The sequence below is a fragment of the Patiria miniata genome, unplaced genomic scaffold (genome assembly GCF_015706575.1).
Source record: "Patiria miniata isolate m_02_andy unplaced genomic scaffold, ASM1570657v1 HiC_scaffold_29, whole genome shotgun sequence".
Classification (NCBI taxonomy): Eukaryota; Metazoa; Echinodermata; class Asteroidea; order Valvatida; family Asterinidae; genus Patiria; species Patiria miniata.
In genome coordinates, this window is record NW_024037068.1 from 3,726,044 (window position 1) to 3,748,527 (window position 22,484).

At 41.9% G+C, this 22,484-nt stretch overlaps 3 protein-coding genes across 5 annotated transcripts; 2 read left to right on the forward strand and 1 right to left on the reverse strand.

Moving 5' to 3' along the window:
• Positions 1-1,926: 1,926 nt before the first annotated feature.
• On the reverse strand, positions 1,927-21,394 carry LOC119735449 (kelch-like protein 12). Of its 2 annotated transcripts, none has more exons than XM_038209148.1 (3): positions 21,244-21,394; positions 3,985-4,226; positions 1,927-3,737 (listed from the first exon to the last, which is right to left on the reverse strand). In XM_038209148.1, the coding sequence occupies exons 1-3, from the start codon at positions 21,278-21,280 to the stop codon at positions 2,325-2,327; spliced, it is 1,692 nt and encodes a 563-aa protein (XP_038065076.1). In that variant the 5' UTR covers positions 21,281-21,394; the 3' UTR covers positions 1,927-2,324. The 2 variants fall into 2 exon arrangements, with proteins under 2 accessions (XP_038065076.1, XP_038065077.1); XM_038209149.1 differs by lacking the exon at positions 21,244-21,394 and adding an exon at positions 6,345-6,446 and having other exon boundaries at positions 1,928-3,737.
• Positions 6,752-9,591, forward strand: LOC119735451. Its single transcript, XM_038209150.1, has 4 exons — positions 6,752-6,858; positions 7,500-7,563; positions 7,720-8,388; positions 8,657-9,591. Exons 2-4 carry the CDS (start codon positions 7,507-7,509, stop codon positions 9,368-9,370), a joined length of 1,440 nt encoding a protein of 479 aa, XP_038065078.1. The 5' UTR covers positions 6,752-6,858; positions 7,500-7,506; the 3' UTR covers positions 9,371-9,591.
• Positions 11,660-18,119, forward strand: LOC119735448 (gigaxonin-like). 2 transcript variants are annotated; one of them, XM_038209147.1, is made up of 4 exons: positions 11,660-11,852; positions 13,735-13,875; positions 14,303-14,451; positions 14,950-18,119. In XM_038209147.1, the coding sequence occupies exons 2-4, from the start codon at positions 13,788-13,790 to the stop codon at positions 16,327-16,329; spliced, it is 1,617 nt and encodes a 538-aa protein (XP_038065075.1). In that variant the 5' UTR covers positions 11,660-11,852; positions 13,735-13,787; the 3' UTR covers positions 16,330-18,119. The 2 variants fall into 2 exon arrangements, with proteins under 2 accessions (XP_038065075.1, XP_038065074.1); XM_038209146.1 differs by having other exon boundaries at positions 11,660-11,847.
• Positions 21,395-22,484: the final 1,090 nt, after the last annotated feature.

Genomic DNA, 22,484 nt, shown 5'->3' on the forward strand with positions numbered 1-22,484 from the left:
TCTTGTCCTTGTATCTTTAAATTTAATAACACTGCTTAAAGGGAATATACAACATTTGCAAATATCAAAAACTAAAACAACCAAAGTATTATGAAATACTTTACTGGACTTTTAGTAAATGACAGTCTCAAGCATCCTGTAAATCATGGCACCTGGTGGGCTGTCATTTTCAAGAAAAGTTTTCAAGAAAATCACTTTCCAACGCTGGTTGGCCGACCAGCGTTGGAAATAAACTGGCTTTTTTCAAATACAACCCCAAATTTACCATATTTAGTTAGTCCACATACATGTAGTGTTTGCAATCGATTACATACCTATGAATGGGTACAAGCCAGCTAGACTTGTTCCATGGCCTTACAAATCCCCGACGTCTATAAATTGCTCTGTTTCATCTTATGTGGGGTCAGGGAACCAAACTAGAGGAACATGATTGTTTTTCTTTTTTCCAGCATCTGCGAACACAAAACTTCAAACAAGTCAGTGTAACAATATTTACTATAAAATACTAACCCCCGAATCTATCCATTTCAGAAAATTACAGTAAAAGCCAATGTTGTATATTCCCTTTAAATTGATCTTTTTCTGTATAGATGGGTTTCTATGGCAATCCATTTCACCCTCTGCAATCTTTTCCAGAGGGCTTCCGAGTAAAAGTTTTTGAAACGATCGCTAATTTTCTCACCAATATTTATGCATTACTTGCCTGCATAAAGGTTATGGTTTGAAACATCCCCCCCCCCAAAAAAAAGTCATCCTGTTTCTAGTAGCCTGACTGACGTGACCAACAAATTTGGATTTACACTGTAAATTGCATCTGTGGTTTATTTTTTGTCTTCAATTTTATTGTCGATAATTGAAAAACAAATCCATGTGTATGCATTTTCTGGAAGTGAAAAAAAAAAAAACATTAATAATCTGGCCGTCCGAAAGTGTATCTGGCCACAAGACATACATTATTGGTGTTATTTGTAGGAAAAACAGAAAGAATACCTATGAATTTCCTAATAAATCGTGAAATGGAATGAGCACACATCTTGAATAAAGACAAAAAAAGTTTGATCTTGACTATGAGCTGCTACAAGCAAGCAAAATTTTAAAACCAATGATGAAACTCAGGGCCGAATTTCATAGCGCTGCTTAACATCCTATTTTGTTCTAACAGAGCCTCTGTCTATTTCATAAGGACTAAGCAGTAAGCGCAGCAAAGGCATGCTTAATCCCGAAGGAAAAAGCTGTTTAAAATCACTGACGTAATAGAAATCCCCATGCACGCGCAACCCTTAGCACATCCACGCCATGAAACAGTACATGTACTTAACCAGTTTGCGCTGGATGACGTGTATACACGCAAAGGTATTGCGGTACTCGGAATGGATGACGGCTAAACACGCAGCGTTCTGTTCTTGTCAAAATAATCCCAGCACGAACTGGTTAAGCTCAGCAGGATTTTCTGCTATAGCAAGCACAACTTTTCTGCTAACTGTTAAAGGTACAGTCCATCCATCATAAATTTGTATTTTGTGTATTTTGTTCGTTTGAAGCAACAAAAGTGATCAAAATCTAAAGAAGGGTGCTGAACAACTAACCTGATGAAGTTCTGCTCAGCTTCAGCTGTATACATGTATTTTGAGTAAAACAACATTCTAGGATCTCCATTTCAAATCAAAAGTTGATGGATCATATTTTGAATTGGGCCTGAATTCAGCGTCCAAGACACGTTCTCACTGAGCCGATTGCAGCTACGCGATGTCGTGCACTAATCCAATGAATTATAGCAACAATGCGCACTTGTGCGTTGTGTCAACGCTTGCCCGCACTTTGCCGAATAAAAAAAACGAACTACTAACGGAATCGTTGGAAAAGCCTTCTTTCGTTGATTCCTTCAAAATGACAGCGTTCCAGAAAGAATAATTGCACAGGGAGTTTAGTTCCCTTACTATCTTTCAATCAAGTATGTTTTTCAACAATAATTACGTTAGTAACTTTTTGGATAGCTGCAAATGATGGACTGTAGCTTTAAGCAGCACTATGAAATTGGGCCCTCTGACTCTGACTTTGAAGCATTCAATAGCTTTGGGATCAAACGCTGCAGTATGGGGTATGGTCTTAAATCTTAAATGATCATATTTATGCCAAATTATTATGCACTGTCTGGTGCCAATATTGGGACACTGTTTTTAATGCTCTGATTCTTTAAAAGTATGACCCCAAAGAGACTTAAACATTCGTTCTATAAGTGACTTTTTTGGAACTACTGCAAAGAAATTAAACAATGGGAGGATTTGGCAACAAGTGCTCGGCGGAGTACAGTCTGTACTTTTCTTTTAGACATCAGGCAAATATAACGCCCTTTGTGCTATATTGGGATATACCGCCATTGGTACCATCTTGGATTCTGGTATTGAGGCACCACTCTTGGATTCCATGAAGGCCACAACTCTGGTCCAGACTTTGCTGGGCTTCTCGCTAAGATTCAGAAGGGGTGCTGGAACCTTGAGGGTGAACTTTCCCTCAATATTCCCATGATGCACCGTGATGACAGGATTCACATCCACTTCTTCCTCCTCCGTCAGTCGAGTCACTATGGCAACGCGGTACGGATAACCGATGTTTTGACTCGTCTGGATGTTGTAGCTGAGACCCCAGCGGTCGGAGCTCGCGTCCTTGACGGGAACCGCGCTGACCTCCCACGCGCCTTTGCCGTACTTGTAGACGTTCTTCTCGGCCCGGCTGGCGACCCGAAAGCTCAGCTTGTTGTGGTAGTAATCATCTTGCTCTTCCATGGACAGGATCAGCTTGCGAAAGGTTTCCGACACAACCTTGTTCATGAAGCTGGTGGTCGATTGCAGGGAGAAGGCTTGGTTCTGATACAGGCGCGGCTGAATGAAGTCATCCTCCATTACGGTGTAGGCCTCTTCTGCCGCCAGGGCTCGCCATTCAAAAGCCTTCGCAACCAATTCTGTAACTTTGGCCTGGAAATCGGGCTGAAGAAACGTCGGCAATGGCGTGTCTACAAGGTCCTTCAGTTTGGCAGAAGGTATGTGCGGGAAGCGGATCAGAGAGAAAATCTCCTCCGCGTGCTCCTTCCGTGCCGCCTGTTGCCCCTCTGCATTCAGCCACTGCAGCGCTACATTGTAGACATCTTTTTCGTTGTCGACTACAAGATTGGAGCTATCAAGCAGCCTCAGGAGCAGCTCGGCTGGCATGCTCTGGACACAACTCTCACTCAGGTAATTGATGTTGGCTTCAAGAATCCTGATGCACTGCTCCTGTACCCTTGTTAGATTGAGTCTCTCTGCTTCGGCGTGGGCTCTTGTGGCTTCCTCGCCACTGATACCAGAGACCTTTTCCAGCAGGAAGTCTTCGCAGGCATCACGCAGCTCCTGGACCAGGTATTTATCGGCCAGGGTGAGGACGGGGAAAACGCTGGCCATGGTCAAGGCCACCGTTTCAGAGTACATGAACTTGAGAAAGACTTGGAAGACGTCCACGCAATCTTCGGGCTCTACCAGCACCTGGAGTTGCGGGCCAGGGCCGTTGGATTCGCCCGTCCGAGCGCTTGTCCAGGTCGGATCTGTGAACATCTTGTGGAACACCTCGCTCCAGGAGCAGAGTATGATTTTGTGAGCGTGGAATTGATGCGAGCCAACTTGCAGTGTCACATCGCTGTATTTCGGACTGTTGAGGAAACCAGTGAGGTTATCTGCAACGAGGCCCTTGTTCTTGGAAAGCTCATTCTGTGTACAAATTGAAAGAGAATAAACTGCATAATCTTTGACACAAATTGAAAGTCCCCTTCAACTCGTCACCACAAAAATTGTGTCGTGTATGATCTTACCCCAATCATCCCACATGCTATTATTGTTTTGTCATCATAATGTCAACACTATCTTTTTTGTCATTGTTTTGTCACTGTCATTTAAAACCTGTGACATCATTACTTTGATTTTTGTCACCACTAGCATCACTGTGACAATGACATACCTTGGCTTCGTCCTTTTGGGATCCTTCCATTTTTAGGATATCCCGAGAAGACGATCCGGGAACCACCATGACTTGCATACGATCAAAGGCATCGTCGTAGCAGTCGTATAGGATGGCGCCCTCTCGGTTCATGAAATAATCGTCATCGTCCGAGCCAGCTTCGTACAAGTACTCATCATCATCATCGTCAACATAATCATCATAGTCGTCAAACATCATGGTTGCAATCTGATGCGCTGCTCCTGAAAAAAAACCCAACAACTGTCGTTATTCAAATTCATAAGGTAAACGGTAAATCATTTTTCTTAGGAACTTGTTTTGTACAACTTTCTACTCCTCTTAAGTGTTTGAAAGCTATCTGACATCCTTTTTTGGTTAATTTTCTTGAAAAGTGCACTTCTTTAAGCATGAAGAATTGTCCATGCTTTTCCAGACAATTGACGGCACTGATGCTAGAATGTCATTTCAGGGGGACACTGTTCAATTTTGGGGTTTTCTTTTCAAATTGCAAACCCAAAAATGTGTTCATTCAAAACATCAGTGAGAAAAGTTTGGGCTTTAGAAAATAAAAGTTACACGCACAACTGAGAGTTTTCCTTGAAAATGGGCTGAAAAACAAAAGTGTTTACATGCACAGGCAAAATTGTACATGCACAGAGCCAAAGTTTAAAAAGCCAAAGTTCGAAATCGACCACTGCGTGTACTGACACAAAAACGAATTACCAAAGAAAAAACATTTACGACAGCAAATTTTCAAAATTCTGGCAACTTTTGGCACTGAAATAACTGCACACTGAGGTTTGTGCCTGCAATGACATCACACTTCTGCTCATGAATATGGAAATTTACATTGGCAAAAAAGCAAAAAGACACCAAAACACCCTTGAAAATGGCACAATAAAAATTGAAATAAGGTTACATGGGACACAAAGGTGCATTTTCAAGAACTGCATTAATTAACCCTAACTCCCTAGGCCTTTTTAGCTGGGATATAGCCCCAATACTGCAAATTCCTCCATTATTTCTTGAATATGGTCTGTGGAAGGGTGACCACTGCCTGAATCCTGAAAAATCCTGCGGCAGTGACTGTCAATATGTTGAGGCTTGGCCAGTGACATCCTGGAGCAGTACGGAGGATTTCAAGCATAATCCAGGCCTATATTTATGCATGGCTGAACAAAAACAACACAAGGTCTGGCCCAAGACCTTGACAAAGTGAATCCTGTGAAATCAGCAACGCACTTTTGCCATGTAACCTCAATCGTACTCCAAATTCCTCCACGTTGGCAAAGAGGATTTTGAAGGATACAGGGCAGTTAGGGTTAAAAAAAAATACATTGCATGACCCCTTTAACTTTTTAAAGTTTTTTTTAACAAGTTTCAAACAATAAGTATACTTAAAAACTTAATCTTAAAAACTTTAAAACTTCATTTCCACAATATATTTTAAACTTTTGCATAGGTTCATTTATTTATTTATCTTTAAATTAGTATTACTATTATTAGTATTAATCTCATGTTGAGTCATGAAGAATTTCTGGAAAGAATGTTGCAACCTGATGCCACGTTTGTATTCATATTATCATACAAATAAAGGCCAGTCATTGCAAAAATGTTGAAAAGACATGAATCTGGGACTGTGAAACATTTTCAATTTCGTTGGGAAATACTTAAAAAATTATCTTGACTCTCCACAGACTTTGTGCACAACCGCTGATGTGGCGTCTACTACATTATTTCCACAATTTCTCCTGCATGTCCTGAGGGAAAGATTCCCATATCTGGCCATGACTAATTTTTCCCTTTTCAACCATCAAAAAGTTGTAATATGTCCTTGAAAGTCAAAATTAGATGGGAAAATATTGAAGTATTTACTGAGAAAACACTTAGAAATTTTCAGACCAGTCTCATAGGATTTGTGCACAGGGTGACAAGTGATGGCCAGATAATGGGAATCTTTCCCTCCTGAGTATTACTATTATTTAGTAAAACTAGTGAGTAAACTATTTTTTCCCCAATTAAATGGGAATGATTCTCACTCTCGTCTCAATTCATATTCATTTTTGTCCCCAACGTATCTGCAGTGAATGATAATTGAGTATTGGTGTAAAAAACAACATCATGAGGCTTCGTTCTCTCTGCATCGTGTCCAAATAACTAGACTGTACTTGTGCCGACAGATTGGGAAAACCCCCGCAATTCGCAATGAGCAATGCAAGGCGCCAGTGCGGCGATACGGCGTAAGGCAACGGCATACCGGCAATAACTGAATAAAAAACATCCCTTGCAGGCTTTGAGGATATAGGCCTACAGAGGTAGAATTACCTTTTTGAAATATTGGCTAAAATGAATTCACTTACTGCGCTTTTCTACAGAAATTCTTCAACTATCTGCACTCGTCCGGCCGGGTGACTGTGCTGCGTGGGGAAATCTGACGTGCACATGCAACCTGCAACTTTATACTACATGCACTATATGGAGCGCGGTCGAGCGCTGTAGGGCTATAGAAAGCCAAACTGTAAAAATGTTTGATCGTGTTAAAATTCAATTTGTGTACAGAATATTTCATAAAGACCATTGTTTCGCCCAGCTTAAATGCGTAACAGGATCAAACAATTAACAATGGTGACAGATGTATCACTTGAACGGTTATTTTTCCAGTTGAAACTGAGGATCCTGGCCGATTCGCCCTACCATTTCCTGCAAATACTTACATTGCACTTTAATGTATTGTATGGCTTTCCATACTTTAACCTAGCTGTCATATGTCGATTGGTGGCGCTGTTACAAGTAATTGCGTGCTCAAAAAATTCCCCGCTTCGCTCTTGCCGAAAATGCGTGTTGATGTTGTTTGGTTTGTTGAAATTTACGATTGTAAGTAAATACATAACAGTAGGAAATCTAGTTTTTTACTGCGTAGTTTAAGGCCAACCATATTGCAGTCAAGATCTAGTCGTCAGATTATTGTAAAAGTGGTAAATAAGGCCTCCATGACTGGAGTAGGCCCTACTAGATGGTTCCCCCGTGCAAACTTGCACGTGACCCGCGTCGCCGGTCATGCCGGTGTAGCGATGTGCGACGTACGTGCGGGCGGCCGCCCGCCGCGTTGTGCACACCGCGTCGCCACAGCCATGAACCGCGCTTAGTTGGGTCCCGCGCATGGTCCTGCCATAGATTATGCGGCTATTTACCCGCAACGCGACAGACGCAAATGCCCAAACATCAACGGGCACTCTTTGTGGCGGTCTACTCCTACTAAAAATGCGGCAACAAGCGTCAAGAAGCGTCAACGGTCGTCAACCCATCGTCAACAAATTTGTTTAAGTTTTGGAATTTCAAAAATGGCTTTAAATGGTAGAAATAGCAACAGAGAACACCTTCAGCATATAAATTAAAGTTAAAATTATTTTAAAAGTTTTTTTTTTTTTTCAACGCGAAACGTTCAACGACTTTGTCGAGATTGTGTTGTCCCATTGTGAGAGAGTGAATTATTTTCTTTTTAATTTTCCCGGCAGAGTTACAATGAGTTCTGGAACCGAAATGGAGTGGCACCAGGAGGTCATCATCAAGGCGCCAAAAGTGAGTCAAACGAAAAAGGCCGCAGAGTTGAGCTTACAATCTTTAAATTGGTTCGAAGGGCGACACAGTTCTAGTGCTCCAGTCACTAGAGCTAGGTACTGACATGTTTTACTACTAAAAAGGTATTTTATGTTTGCATTTTTTTTTTACTTTTAGAGTGATGATGAAGACTGTGAACCCAGTCAAAAATCATGCAGGAAGCTGGGAGCACTCAGCCACCATATTCAGAAGTTCATGAACCAGCCGGAACTCTCCGACGTCGCGCTTCGTTTTGCTGGGAAGCAGTACAGATCCCACAGGCTAATCCTAGGGGCGTGGAGTGGGATCTTTGAGGACAAGCTCGCTAAGGCTCCACGGATGGGCACTGCTGGGGGCGAGCCAGGCCAACCCTTTTTATTGGACCTCGACGAGGATGGCTTTGCTCCGACATCGGGAAGCAACAGCGGCAGTGCGGAGGACACTGATGCTGCCTTCCAGCAGTTCCTTAAGTTCCTGTACTCCGGCAAGGCAGAACCCACCCAGGGAACGGTCAAGGTGGTCCTGAGTCTTGCTCAGGGCTACAAGATCAAGCCACTGCAGGAGATGTGCGAGCGGTTCATTGGCAAAGATATCGGCCAGCACAACATCGACAGTGCCCTGGAGTGGCTCGGGGAAGCTGAAGCCAAGGACCTGGGGTTCCTGAAGGAGAGTTGCCTCAAAGTCCTGCGGTCCTACGTCCAGTACATCCCTGACGTCGCCTGGCAGGCGTTGCGGTTGGACCAGCTGGTCTCTATCATCGAGAGCTCTGAGGTTGTCGTAGAGGATGAGTATTGTCTGTTTCTGAAGGTATGAAACTTTTGTTTCACTGAAAGTGATCGCATAATAGCATTGTGCACATTTATTCTCGAAGTTTCTAGTTATCAAATCTTTGGAATTAACAGCCAAAGAATATCTAATGATTCCAATGAAGTTTCAGAGAAAACAGACAAGTGTATCTGTGTTGTCCTCTCTACTCCTCAAGGTTTCCCCGATTCAAAAAGGGGATAAATTGTTGGAATATAGCTCAGAAAATGCTGTAGTGTCTCACGGCTTGTTTTCTTATCATGTGTTTCAGATTGAAGCCTGGATCAAATCGAAGCAGGTCACCGATGAGAATCTGTGGGCCACTCTAGAGGTGATCCTGCCTCACATTCGCTTCTCCAACATGACCATCTGGCAGCTCCAGCAGTTCAGCAAGTCCAGACTCGGCCAGCAGATTTCCCAGAAGCGTCCTGAGATCGTCACCGAGGCCCTCCAAGTCAGGGCTCTGGCCTCAGAAGAGGTGGACTTCTCAGAGGTGTCCGAGATTCAGTTCGTCCCGCCGCGCCTGTACTTGAAGTTCGTGCCTCCCGGCGGGAGGCTGTCCAGCATCAAGGAGGCCAAGAAGGACATCTTCACGCGGGCCCGGGTCAACCACACCCTGAGCAACTACTCGGATCGTCGGGCTCAAGTGTGGCGCAGCAATCCACAGAACAGGAACGTGCACCGCAATGCCGCGGACGAAACGTGGGAGGTTAACATCATGAGCAGACAAGAAAACGTGGGGAAGTTGTGGCGCGTGCAGGTCCTGTTAACTCCCAAATGGGATCACATTGGCAAGGAATACCGCATTGTCTTGTACATCAAGTCCAAGGAAGACACAACGAATCCCATCATTATCACCCACAGTGGAACTGTCGAAAAGGGTACTAAGCGCGCCACGGCTGATGGCATCGTCCTAATTGGGCCCTACATCCTGGAAGAAAAACCGGACTACATATATTCTCGTGAGGTTGTGTTTATCAATTAATAACACAACCATCCATTCATTCTAGATTTAAGATTTCTACTACATGTATTATTTTTGGTCTAGATTTTCTCGACCAGAAAACTCTGATACACTGTGATGACTCACAAATGGACATGGGATAGTGAAAATCTTGGTAAGTTTGGAAAAATCTAGACGAAAGTTTGAATCTGATCAGTGTCCAATATGAAGTACAAAAGAAAGTTGCATCATAATGGAATGTACTACTTGTTTTTGTGCAATGTGTTGAATTTGGCTGGATAAGGGAAGGGTTCTTGTCAAAATGCTTGGGATTAAGTAGGCCCAAATATACAACCACCACTTTTCCACTTTCTTTGTTTTTCTACATCATGTACACTTTCCTTTAAGTGTTACACAATGGGTTTGCAAAATAATGAAAAGGCCAGTAGGCCGAAGTCCTAACTACATTGCGCTTTGTTTACATGTGCGCTTTCCTATGTGGTAGACTGTCCATACTTCGTCTGGCGTCCCGACTTCGCTCCCATAGGAAACCGCTTATGTAAACGAAGCCATTACGTCATTAGGTCTCACGTCTATTGGTTTAAATAGACGACATTGTTTTTCACAGATTTTCTGTTCGTTTGTTCAGAAATTGTTATTACTACACTGTATTATTTTTTTACCAGGAAAGAATAGCAGAGGTTTTTTTGTGTGTTAGGACTAGGTGAATGCTTTGTTGTAAATTAAGTTGAGCGTCATCCTTGACAATTTTAATTCAGATGTACCCAGTTTTAATGATGTTGTGTCTTCATGCTTGTGCATGTATTTTTTTCCAAAAGCTTTCTATTTACAGTACATGTAGTCCATAAAAAGTAGGGTAGATCATTTGTCATTTTGTGCAATTTTTTTAATTTGAAGCAAGAAAATTGCTTAAAATCTAAAGATGGATTGCTTAACAACTAACCTGATGAAAATAGCTCAGTGAATGCTATAGTATACACCCAGAGAAAATAAAATTCTAGGATCTTGATTTGAATTGAAGAGTCGTGTTTTGAATTGCGCCCAAAATCAGCATCCAGGACACGTTCTCATCATTGCAGCTATTCCATGTTACGAATACCAATGAATAATAGCAACCGTGCGTGCGTGTCATGTCAACGCTTCTGTGCATGCACCACCCATTCACGGATTCGCTGAATTACAAACCAACTACTAACGTAAATTTCCAAAAATGCGTGGCTTCACACACTGGAAATTACCTTATTTCATTGTTTTCTTCAAAATGACAGCATTTTAGAAAGAGTAATTTCACAGGGAGTTTATTGCCATTACTATCTTTAAACCAAGTAAGCTTTTCAATAATATTTTCTTCAGTTACTTTTTGGATAGCTGCAAATGATCTACTCTATGCTTAAGTATCAATACTCCCATTTCCTTGGGGAATGGGGAGTCAAGGGGCGCTTGTTTCAAAATCTGACATGTACATGTAAGAGACCCTCTCCCCACCGAGATATGCATACATTGTGTAGGTTTTATAGTTTGAACTTGTGAAAATTAGAGTAAATGTGGGTTAGAATATTATTGTTGACATCATATGGAAATCTGTAATGTTCCCCTTGTAAACCTTTTGTGAAATAAAGTACACTGGAAATTTTGTTTTTAATATCTGTTAATTTGATTGTTCTGTTGACTGTGGTTTGTTTGTTTTTGCAGTGACCCGGAAGAAAAAATACAGTTTTTAACCTTAACTATTTCAGATCTCACTGACTTGACTGACAGACTGTTTAATACTTGTAATCCAAGCAGTGTTATGGCATAGAGCTAGGACGTAGCTCTATGGATCAGGGTCCTGTAACGCCAATGAATGGGATAAACACTGCCCATTGTGAATTGTGTGGGCCAGATGCATGAAAAGATTTCCTGTGAATAGCAACTTTGAATCAATTGAATAGAAATGTGTGTGGTCTGGGCATGCAGTAGCATAACTCGGGGGTGAATTTGCGGGGTTGGGGACCCGGGTGCACATTTCTTTTTGAAAGGAGCACTGAAGGCATATAAGACATTATTTTTGTTCAATTCAAGATTGTTAAATAAATTCATTATTTGCTCAAAATAAATAAATGCCCTCGGACTCCTTTTAATGTGCTCCAAATAACACATACAAAATATGTTGAAAAAGTTGGGGGGTTTTGGAACCCGGCAATTTTTTTATGGGGTATCTCCCTCACACGCGTATTACGTAACGCACTTTCTATAATCGCCAGTTATTTGTTTTAGTCGGGCCCCTCTCTGTACCAACGTCTTCCATTGAAAACACACTGATGCGTCTGAGTACCATGTGTATTTCCCGCCGTACGATCCGATCTGGTGTTTACCAGTTTACTGCACGTTTCGCTTGGGGAAAACCAAGAAAAAAGCACAATTTTTTTGCCTCTATAAATGGATGGAGTATCCGATCGATTGATCTTTGTTTTCTGAATGAATGTTTCAGCCAACTTGCAATACAAAGTTGTTTCATGGTAAGGTAAAATAACGGATTTTATAATCTAAAATAAAAATGAACAAGGCCGACAACCGCATTCGTGCGTGGGGCGCGCAAAAACAGTAATTGGGCCGGGCGGCCGCGGCGAGTTTCCTTGCGCGACCCGCCAAATTTCCAACCCGCCTATGCCATTTTACATTGGGTTGATCAGGTTTACCTTCTTCTGCAATTACTCCCGCTTTTGGCAGAGTGATTTCCAACCGTAACCGAGGCCCAACATGCCCAAGATTTACTCCTAGAACTATGGGTAGTGGAGCCTCATAGAGTCAGAAGCCCGCAAAATTGTTGTCAACACAAAACACTAATTAAGTACAAAAACGTCCATCCCAAATAAGCTTTTTCCCACAGAACCGCTGCATAGTTTGCCCCTAAACTCCGTACAATACCTCATGACATACTCACGTTATGTGCACCCAACAAACATCGATGGATTCTGTCTGTTTTTAGGCCAAAATGATGAAAAATATGCCCTTTCCGCACTGAGCCAACCTAACACTTGAAGCGAGCACGCGCGCTGATATCGCAGTCATTTTCGGGTTCGATCGCTTGGAGCGCGCCGCGGGGGTACGTACTTGCACTTGTATGCGCATACTATCAATCCGCTCCCCTACACCATACCCCCCGCGGCGCGCTCCGAGCGATCGAACCCGAAAATGACTGCGATATCAGCGCGCGTGCTCGCTTCAAGTGTTAGGTTGGCTCAGTGCGGAAAGGGCATATTTTTCATCATTTTGGCCTAAAAAAAGACAGAATCCGCCGATGTTTGTTGGGTGCACATAACGTGAGTATGTCATGAGGTATTGTACGGAGTTTAGGGGCAAACTGTGCAGCGGTTCTGTGGGAAATATCTTATTTGGAATGGACGTTTTTGTACTTAATTAGTGTTTTGTGTTGACAACAATTTTGGGGGCTTCTGACTCTATGAGGCTCCACTACGTGGAGCCTCATAGTTCTAGGAGTACCCAAGATTGGCAAGAAATACTCCTCATGTTGGAATTGTATTTTGGTGTTCTTCGATCATGTTCAACTTCAAGATCAACTGTAAAAAGGAGGCCTAACATTTAAAACAAGCCCATTCACAATTCCAATCGCGCATGCGCAATATATCTGCTTGCCGACCAGTTTCGAGAGATAAAGCAGATGAATACACACAAGTCTATGGGGAACGTTTACTTCTGAAATAAGAAGGCTTCCTCCGCAGACGGAGGAAGCCTTCTGATTTCAGAAGTAGGGAACGTTGTAACCGAATCCGCCTTTTGCAATTTTTCATCTAATTATAAATCAAAAGAAGATGGAAACTTTTGTTCACACAAAAGTTGAAGCATACAAAATATCCAAACCATGGTGCCTTAAGAATTAGAAAAGAAAAAAATTTACATTTTGCATTTATTAAAAAGTTTAATACGGGAAATTTTCTTTGATTTTTTTTTGGGGGGGGGGGCCTTACAAGCTTATTTTTCCCAACATTGTTTGTTAAATGTCGTGTACATTGTATTTATCAGTGACGTCACTCCATGCCAACCAAAATCATGAAAACGCCCAACCAGTGACCAAAGCCGAAACATGTTTCTGGTCACGGTCGTGAAAACACACCCCTGTACAAGGTGGAACTAGTCTATATATTATCAATATATATTCACATGTGTGGCAATAATTTCAAATTCCAACTCGAAAGATGGGAGGGGGGGGGGGCCGAATGGGGAGGCCTGGCCCCCAATTCCCCATGCCCCACCCCTGTTTCCCCATTCCTCCCATTTTGCCAAGTTCCTTCGTTTCCCTTGGGTCACCCCCCCCCCTTTCCCCGAATTTTTCAAAGGCATCCAGTAGCCAGTAATTTTAAGTTTGTATCATTCTCACACCACAGATAAACCTGTAGTATCTTCATTGCATCAGCGTGCGTCGTGCAGTCCAATCAAGATGAATCCCGCCAATCAACAACAGCCTCCTCTTAACCAACCAGCAATGATACGTGTCATGCGGAGACTGCGCAGAAGGATGGTACAGGGTAAGTTTTCTTGAATGTGGTCCTTGGAGGGGTGGCCATTGCCTCAATCCTGCAAAAGCCTCCAGCAATCACTGTCAATATGTTGAGGCAGAGCCAGTGACTTCCTGGAGCAGTGCGGAGGATTTCAAGTATAATCTAGGCCCAAATTTAGGCACGGCTGAGCATAAACAACACAAGGTCCGGCCCAAGACCTTGACACAGTGCATCCTCCAAAATCAGCCACTCATTTTTTTCCATTTAGCCTCAATCTTACAAAATCCTCCATTTTGCAAAGAGTATTGTGGAAGATTTGCCTTCACCATCATCAAAAAAAAATCCTCAAAACCACTTTTGAAGGATCTGTGAAGGTTTGGGGTCATCCCAGTAATCATCCACCCATTAAATCGCAATGCTTCCCCCCCCCAACCCCTCACCCCAACTGATACAGGCAATGGCGATGAAGTCGCCGATCATTCAGACGATGACGAACCACTAGAAGAAGAGCAGTTGCGTGAGTTGATGCAGAGAGGGGCAACCAGCAACAGAACACAGAACAAGACAAGATTTGCCGAGTTGTTAGCCGTGAAGAAAAGAGTGGTAAGCTCACAGGAGAAGGCAAGGCCAAATGAAGTTGAGAGTGCAGTTTGTTTTTGTTATTAAACTATTTCATGTTTTACAAGGAAAGAATGACAACGTTGATTGGGGAATGGCAGGATTGTTGAACAGTTGGTCAGCTCTGCACATTTTAATTCGGAAGTCCAGTACTTCTGAAGTTTATGCGTGGTTCTTGGGCCAATTTGATACCACCCACATGTACTCCATCACCTGATTTCACGAAGGGCTGCGACGTGTCGCAACCTGAGTTACAACGTGTAACACGTCGCACTTGCGTCGTAAGGTCCTTGACAATGGCTCGAAACACGTCGCAAGTTACGGCGTGCCTAGTGGTAATCGCAAAATAAGAAGCATCCCTTTCTTAGCCAGTTTTATGCCATAACAGTGAACCTAAAAAAAAAAAAAAATGAACAGTTGTCATTCAATGAAATTACACAAATGAAATCGGAACGATCATTGTTACATTTGCTTGACCTGCAGGCTGATGGCAAAAAGATGACTGAGCTTCGGAAGCGGAAAATGCAACAGAAAATGACGCCCCTGTTTCTCAACGATTGTGTCTCGGCTCTCTTCAACAACACTCGCTTGAGTGACGTCACCCTAAAGGTGGGCCCGTACCTCTTCCACGCCCACAAGCTCATCCTCTGTGCATGGAGTGAAGTGTTCCGGGCCCAGATGAACGACAGATGGTCGTCGAGCTCCCCTAATGATGAGCCCCAGGTGCACACGCTGAATGAGCATGAAGCCTGCGAGGAGTATTTTGAGGATTTCCTGCGGTTCTTCTACACTGAGGAGGTGAATTTGGATGAGGACAGCGTCTTTTGCATCTTGATTCTGGCTGATAAGTATATGGTGCGTGACCTGAAGGACGTGTGTGAGAAGTATCTGTTGGCTTTACTGGAGACCTCTACCGCGCCCTTTGTGGATGCCATGAAATCGTTGAAGTTGGCAGAGGACCTGAGCAGGGTCGAGCAGAAGAGCTTCAGCCTGCTGGAAAACCACTTCCACATGTGGACCACTGATGACGACGCAGTGCCCACCTTGTACTGGTTTGACGCGGAGCTTCTCGAGAAGGTGCTGCAGAGCTCCAACCTTGTTGTTCCTAACGAGCTCTTCGTCTTCGGTGCCATCCGGCGTTGGCTGCGTACGGAGAGCTGCAAAGTAGAGCGGGAGGAGTACACCGACCAGTTGCTGTCCTTGGTCCGTTTTGAGCACATCCCGGCGTCCGTTTTAGCCCACTTGCTCGATGGCTGCTCTGCAACTCTTGAACCCAAGGTCAAGGAGTATGTCATCCAGGCGCTGAAGACAAGGGCACTTGCTGGAGAGGAGGCCTACGAAGACATGTGCAAGGAATTCTCAAATCCTCGCATGTACCTGGAGCCGGCATTCTGCGTGCGTATAACCAACACCGAGTGGCGCATCGACGACGGGTCTACCTTCAGACAGCTAGAGCTGTGTGTGGAGGACAGCAAGGCAGAATTTGATCGTTGCAAATTGTCGTGTCCAGTGGCTCGCCAGAGTGAAAACAAGAACATCTACCTGGTCAGCAAGGAGACATGGGAGATCGGTGGCCTGGCCGTCAAGGAATCATCAGGGGAGGAGTGGAGTGTCCGCTTCATGCTCAAACCAAATTTTGAGGACATTGGGAGGTCGTACCGAGTGGCCATTGTGTCCAGCAAGTCTGACCCGAAAGTGCAGTCGTTTAATGCGCCCTTCACGTGTGTGGACACTGGGGATATAGGCAAGCAGATCGCCATCTACGTGCCCGCCACGACCCTGCGCTGCAATTCAAACCCGAACAGATTGTGGGTCAGAGTTGGCATTCAAGTCTCGGGTCGTGATAAAAGTTGTGACAGATAGGTGCAATTTTCCTTCAGTTTTACATTTACAGCTCGGGTATGGCTTTTCTTTATTGCGCACTGCTCCAGGATGTCACTGGCCCTGCCTCAACATATTGGCAGTGATTGCTGGAGGAGTTTGCAGGATTGAGGCAGTGGTCACCCCTCCAAGGACCACATCCAAGAAATAATTGATGATTTTGGAGGCTTGAGGTTGTATGCAAGTTTTACATGGAGGCAGTTGGAGGACTTTGCAGGATTGAGGTTGCATCCTAGCAAAAAAGCCTAGGGAGTTAGAGTTAAATACTGTACCTCAAAAAACAAACTGTCTGGACAGCTGTGTTGTAGTCAAGTCTGTAGTATCCTTACAAAGTCCTGCACAAGTTCTCACAAGGTGATAACAACTTCACAAGTCCTCTTCACTTCAGACTAAGTCAAGTCACAAGCTTTTCAAATGAAAGTTTCAGAGGCACTTCTTAGCCATTGTTCATCCACTGTTACATGCACATGCGATTAGACTTGTAAAAGGACTTGTCATGGATTCGACTTCAACACTGCTAGGAAATTTCATTGACATTCATTTATCTTGTGTATGCACTGTAATATGTGTTCTGTTTTAACTTCTTTTTTTTGTGTGACACAGTTTGATAGAGTAGCACTGCACCATTTTATTGTAAAGTTAGTGTTACTACATGTTCTGTTAGTTTTAAGCAATAAGAACTACAATGTATATTAGTTGTGCTAGATCAAATTTTTTTTGGCGAGTTTTGAAGAAGGTGTGCACATGTGAAAATGGAACATCTTTTTAGAAATGATTGATTTCTTTTAAAGGATGCCATTTCAGGCAGACTAATTTCAGATTACTTTCACAGGGTATTTGTTGTTTCCCACTAAATTGGTAGGTACGTTTTTGGGTACTTTGTAATTGCAAAAGTTCCTGCATGCCTTGAACGTTCATTATATTTACAAAATGTTTCATTATAAATGTGCAATTTTTTCCCGGTGAGATACGTGTAATACACTTGTATGGCTTTTTATGCTTAATAATTTATTGGTAAGATTTACTCCTTCAATTTTTATCAGCTTTTTATCAAATAAACCACAAAGGGAAACTGACTCGGTGCATTTATAAAATAATTTTTTTCCCGGTTGAACGAAGAAATTGACTGGAGCGGGGTTTGAACCTGCGACCTCTAGATAACCGTTCCGGTACTCTACCAACTGAGCTGTCCAACCCCATGTTGGTGGTTCTCCATTTTGTCAATGTCTTTGTTTAAGGGGCGTATTAAAGTCAGAAGCCATCAACTGGTATCTGACACTAAGCCTGGGATTACAATCACGCCCAAAGTCACAATGCTAGCAACGTTAGCAATTGCTACAATATGATGCTGTGGATATGTCATTATTTTAATAAATTTCAAATAAACTGACAGGGTGCATTATAATTATTTTGCAGCTAGTTTGGTGATTTATTAGGTGTAAGAATTATAGAACGGGCTGCAGTTTGTTTTTTTTGTGAAGATTTTTTACAATAAGGATTTTTTACAATTTTGTTTACATTGTACACTGTACAGGGTCGTTAAAAAAAAAGGACACCCACTTTAGACTGCAATTTTCACCTGCTTAATGAACTTATTTTAAATATTTTTTTCACATAGTAGTAAAGTATAGGCCTTTAACCATGCATGGTGAAAAAGGCTTAGTAAAAGTCGCAAAAATAGTGATATGCTAATTTGAATACAAGTCACCAAAATCAGTATTGTCCACGGGGTATTCAATGTAAATTGGACGTTTTCGTAGTTCATAAAAATTTTTAAAAACCTTCCCACGAAAATATATTTTGCCCTGGTAACTTTTATTGAAGCTGTCCAATTATTCATGTCGGTGTTAAGATCATCTACTCAATGAGCTGTCGGCTTAAGTTCATTGTTGCATAACATATAACAATCAAATGTCATGCCGTTTCAAATGTTAAGATGGGCTTCATTGTTAGCGCGTTTTTTTCAAATGATAATGTTCAAGCATGCATTGGTGCATTTTGTGTTGACAGTACATGTACAGTCGAGTCTCGTTAATGCAAACTCGTTCGGACCTAGCCAGATTGTTTGTTATATCAGAATTTTGTATTAAGAGGAACATCAGTCCTATTCATTGTGCACATAAATGCTCAGTCGGGACCAAGGCTTTATGTTTGTTATAACCAGAATTTTGTATTAACAGAGTTTGTACTAACGAGATTCGACTGTATACATTGTATCTCCGTGGACAAACAGGTTTCGCACATGAAATGTTCAAATTGGCATTTGCTTAAAGGCCAGTACTTTAATAGAGCTACTAATCGACAGTTAAAAATAATTTTTAAAAATAGGTGAAAATTGCTGTCAAATATGGGTGTCCTTTTTTTTTTTAACCACCCTGTATACATTACATTTTAGTCATTTTTTAATGTTTTATTATAAGTACGTGTAAATGATGGCTTTTCGAAATATAACAGTATCATTAAATCTCCATGTATTGTCCTTTGGTGGTAATTTCCATCCATAAAGAATGAAATTAAATTTGTTTGTATAAGACGCTGTCTTGGTGTAAATATTCAAAGACTGAGGAAGTTTCTTACTGGACTTTGCGGAAAGTTTCCCTGAAATAAATCCCTAGTCCCCACGCTTAAACAGTAAATCTATGCCTACTCTGGGGGTTATGTGTTTTCTTTTTCAGGACCGTAGTTCAGGGAACCTATACCAGTTCTCTTTTCTTTTTTGAGACATACATGTATGCCACAACAGCCATGACACTGTAAACTTAGTTTGAGTAAAGATTATATCACATTTGTAGTTTGTAAATAAAGGAGTTTGCTTTAACATACATGTATAACAATACATGTTTTTTTTTTGTCCCCCCCCCCCCAAAAGGACCAAACCGACCCCCCCCCCCAAAAAAAGTTGGAAGTTCAGTGAATTTCTCTACACACATACGTACACACATACTGAAAAGTGTATTCTTGTGGAGACATTTCTTTGTTCTCGTGTAGTAAACTTTTCGAGTTTGAAAGTGAAGTTTCAAAATGCTCTTATTTTAACCAGAATTAATTTCCTTGGCTGAAATTCGGACTTAATATCCCTTTTCTAAAACTCAACCCACCTGGGAAATGCCTACTTTTTGAGTAAAATCCATTTCGTGTAAATCTTGTTGAGACGTATTCATCTATAGAAATTGCCCTTTGGAGACGTATACAATCTTTTGTTCCCTATTGTGTGCAAGGGCGGATCCAGGGGGGGGGGGCCAAAGGGGGCCATGGCCCCCCCAAAACGAAACCAATTTTTTTTTTTTATGTGACATCGCAATAAAGTACACCACCATCTTTTCCTCAAAAAAAATTGGTTAAAGTGGTCAGAAATTGCCTCAGATTGCACCACAGAGCATCTAGAATCCAAAAAAATTTCGGGGCCCTTAAGCGGGCCCCGAACCCCACGCCGTAACTTTTTTGACCCACTTTTTTGGGGGGGACCAAATTTTTGTTGGCCCCCCCCCCCAAAATTGTGTTCTGGATCCGCCCTTGATTGTGTGCATGTCTCCAGAGGGCACGGTGTATCAGAACATGTACCCACAAACATGGAAAGAAGTCCAAACAAGTACAGCATGTATTGCATAGGCCCATGCGGATAGGCTATAGGTATAGAGTTATGCTTAGAGGTCATGCCAGTATGGAATATGAAGGGAACAACAGTCCATATTCGGAAAGCATCATTGTACGTGAATTCTGTAGAAGCAGGCCATGTCGTCCCGCTTGAATAGAGTCCAATGTAGTGCAGTTTGGGTCTACATTGTGTACTTTTATCCAAGGGAAATTCCCTTCTATGTGGCTGGTGAGAAATTCATCTATGTAATATTGGCAAACAGGTAAACATACACCACACCAAATGGGATTGCAAGTTGTTCGATGTAATGGCCCTTTTGGCACACATAATTGTCCGAGAATGGATGTTAAAGGGAAAGTTACAACATTTGCAAACATCAAAAAACAAAACTACCAAATTATTATGAAAAACCTGACTGTTGGTGAATGACAGCCTAAAGCACAATGCATACAATCAATATAAACAAGGTGAACGGCATAAACAGCAAGAATTGAACTCATTCTAATTTATACAAATTCTGTATGAACATGATGAAGAACTTCGCTTGTACCCCCGCCTTGAAATAGGGCGTTGGGAAGGGCTCATCTGCTTCACAATACACTGTATCTTGTTTTTAAGTTTGGATGGCTTTCTGGGTAACTTATAAGTTACAGTACATTCCCATGCAGCTAGCGCGCTATGTATTTAGCGAGTGGTCACCAGTGTCATTCTACCTCACAGGTCATACAAAATCTATCCAATGAGAACTCAAAGACTCTGAGATCAGCCGTTCCCAGCTTCGATCCTGTTTGCACGAGCGAATAAGATGAAGAACTTGTCCTGATTTACCCATGCTCTAGCCAAAATGTTTGGAAAATTAAAAAACTGTTTGCTGCTTTCTTAATTGTGTACAGTTGCAAAATAGGTTTTGCATTTAGCTAGCTATAAAGCCAAAAATCTGTCAATAACGAACACTAGTATATTTACATGAAAATTTTGAAAACATTGCTAGACATTCGGCATCAGCTACAGCTGAAATGCAACCTTGTGCATCAATTGTGCATGCAGACTGACCTTGGTTTTTCAGTCTCAAAATGTAACACGAGCAAATGTTTGCATTCACCACGTTCACTGAGATTTCAATGAGAACAAATTATTTGTTAGCAAGTTGTTAAGAAATCAGAGAACTTCTTTTTTGGTAGAGCACGAGTGTGCAACTTTGAAGAAATAGTGGCACGATTGCCATAAACAATAACAAGCATCTGCATGACCAGAAGCAATGTCTATGATTGAGTACTAATATAATATCATTCAAGACTTACCTCTGCTCATGTCCACTTCTACAAACAGCTTGAGCATGCAGTTCTAGTTGCTAATTAGAGTCCATTCTTGTTCATTCCAAAGACTTCCCATCAGCCAATGGTCCAGTACATATTTTGCATGTCATTGTCAGCTTGAGTGTCTCTATATGCATGAGCAGTGAATTATGTCCACAGGCATGGATGAACATGCAAATATCCATAAATGAGTTTGATACAATTTTTGTCCTCTTACTTGCAAGCCACACACATGTGCTGCATGCATAGACTGCACTGTCTGTAGTTTTCAAATTTCCCACACTGACTGTGCATTGACTGTGTGGTATGCAAGGTCACTGGGTCATGTGACTTGTGGCCCATGCTGCAAGTGTAACACAATACTCCTGAAAATAAACTTTCTTATAGTATATACAACCCCCCCCCCCCCCCAAAAAAAAAAATCAGACTAAACTTAAGAATTCTCAGAAATTCAGACTATTAATAAGAATTTATCAGGCTGCATTCTGACTTGAAAATATTCTTATAGAATTCTAATGTTGCCTGTAAGAAACTTATAAGAATCTTAAAATATTAATCTTATAAGATCTCATAAGTTCAAATTGTATGGGTTACTAGGCATGCCACATCTTATTTTGAACTACCGTACTTGAGAATATTCGGGTTAATTATTCTTTAAAGAAGCGATCACATAGCTGTCATATCAGGTGCTCAGTATTTACTCATTCTATGATTAAGTCAACACAAAACACCAATTTCTTTGTAGGATTTTTACCCTTAACTTACCTTAAAGTTAAAAATGTGAACTTAAATAACACTGCATTCAATCACATGGACTTTTACATGACATACACAATCAATTGCGTGGGAGCAAAGAGGTTACACAATGGAGCAATACACTGCTACAGGAATGTTTTTGGTCTTTACTCATGGGGAAATTCCCTTTTTGTGTGGCTAGTGATGAGAAATCCCTGTGTGTCATCTGCATTGGATGTAAACCCCACCTAGCAAGTATAGCAGCACACTGTCTTGATAGAAACCCATGGAAAATGCCATTTTGGTCCACACAAATGATCTGACAATTGCTAGAAGTTACTGTTAAGCAGCAGAATATATCGTTTAATTGTAAGGTAAGTGGAAAATTTCAATGGTTTCTTGCTGTCATGATAATTCCACATGGATGCTGCATCAAATTTCAGTCAAATAATCCTGTTACTGATATCAGTACGCTCAGAGATTATTCTAAA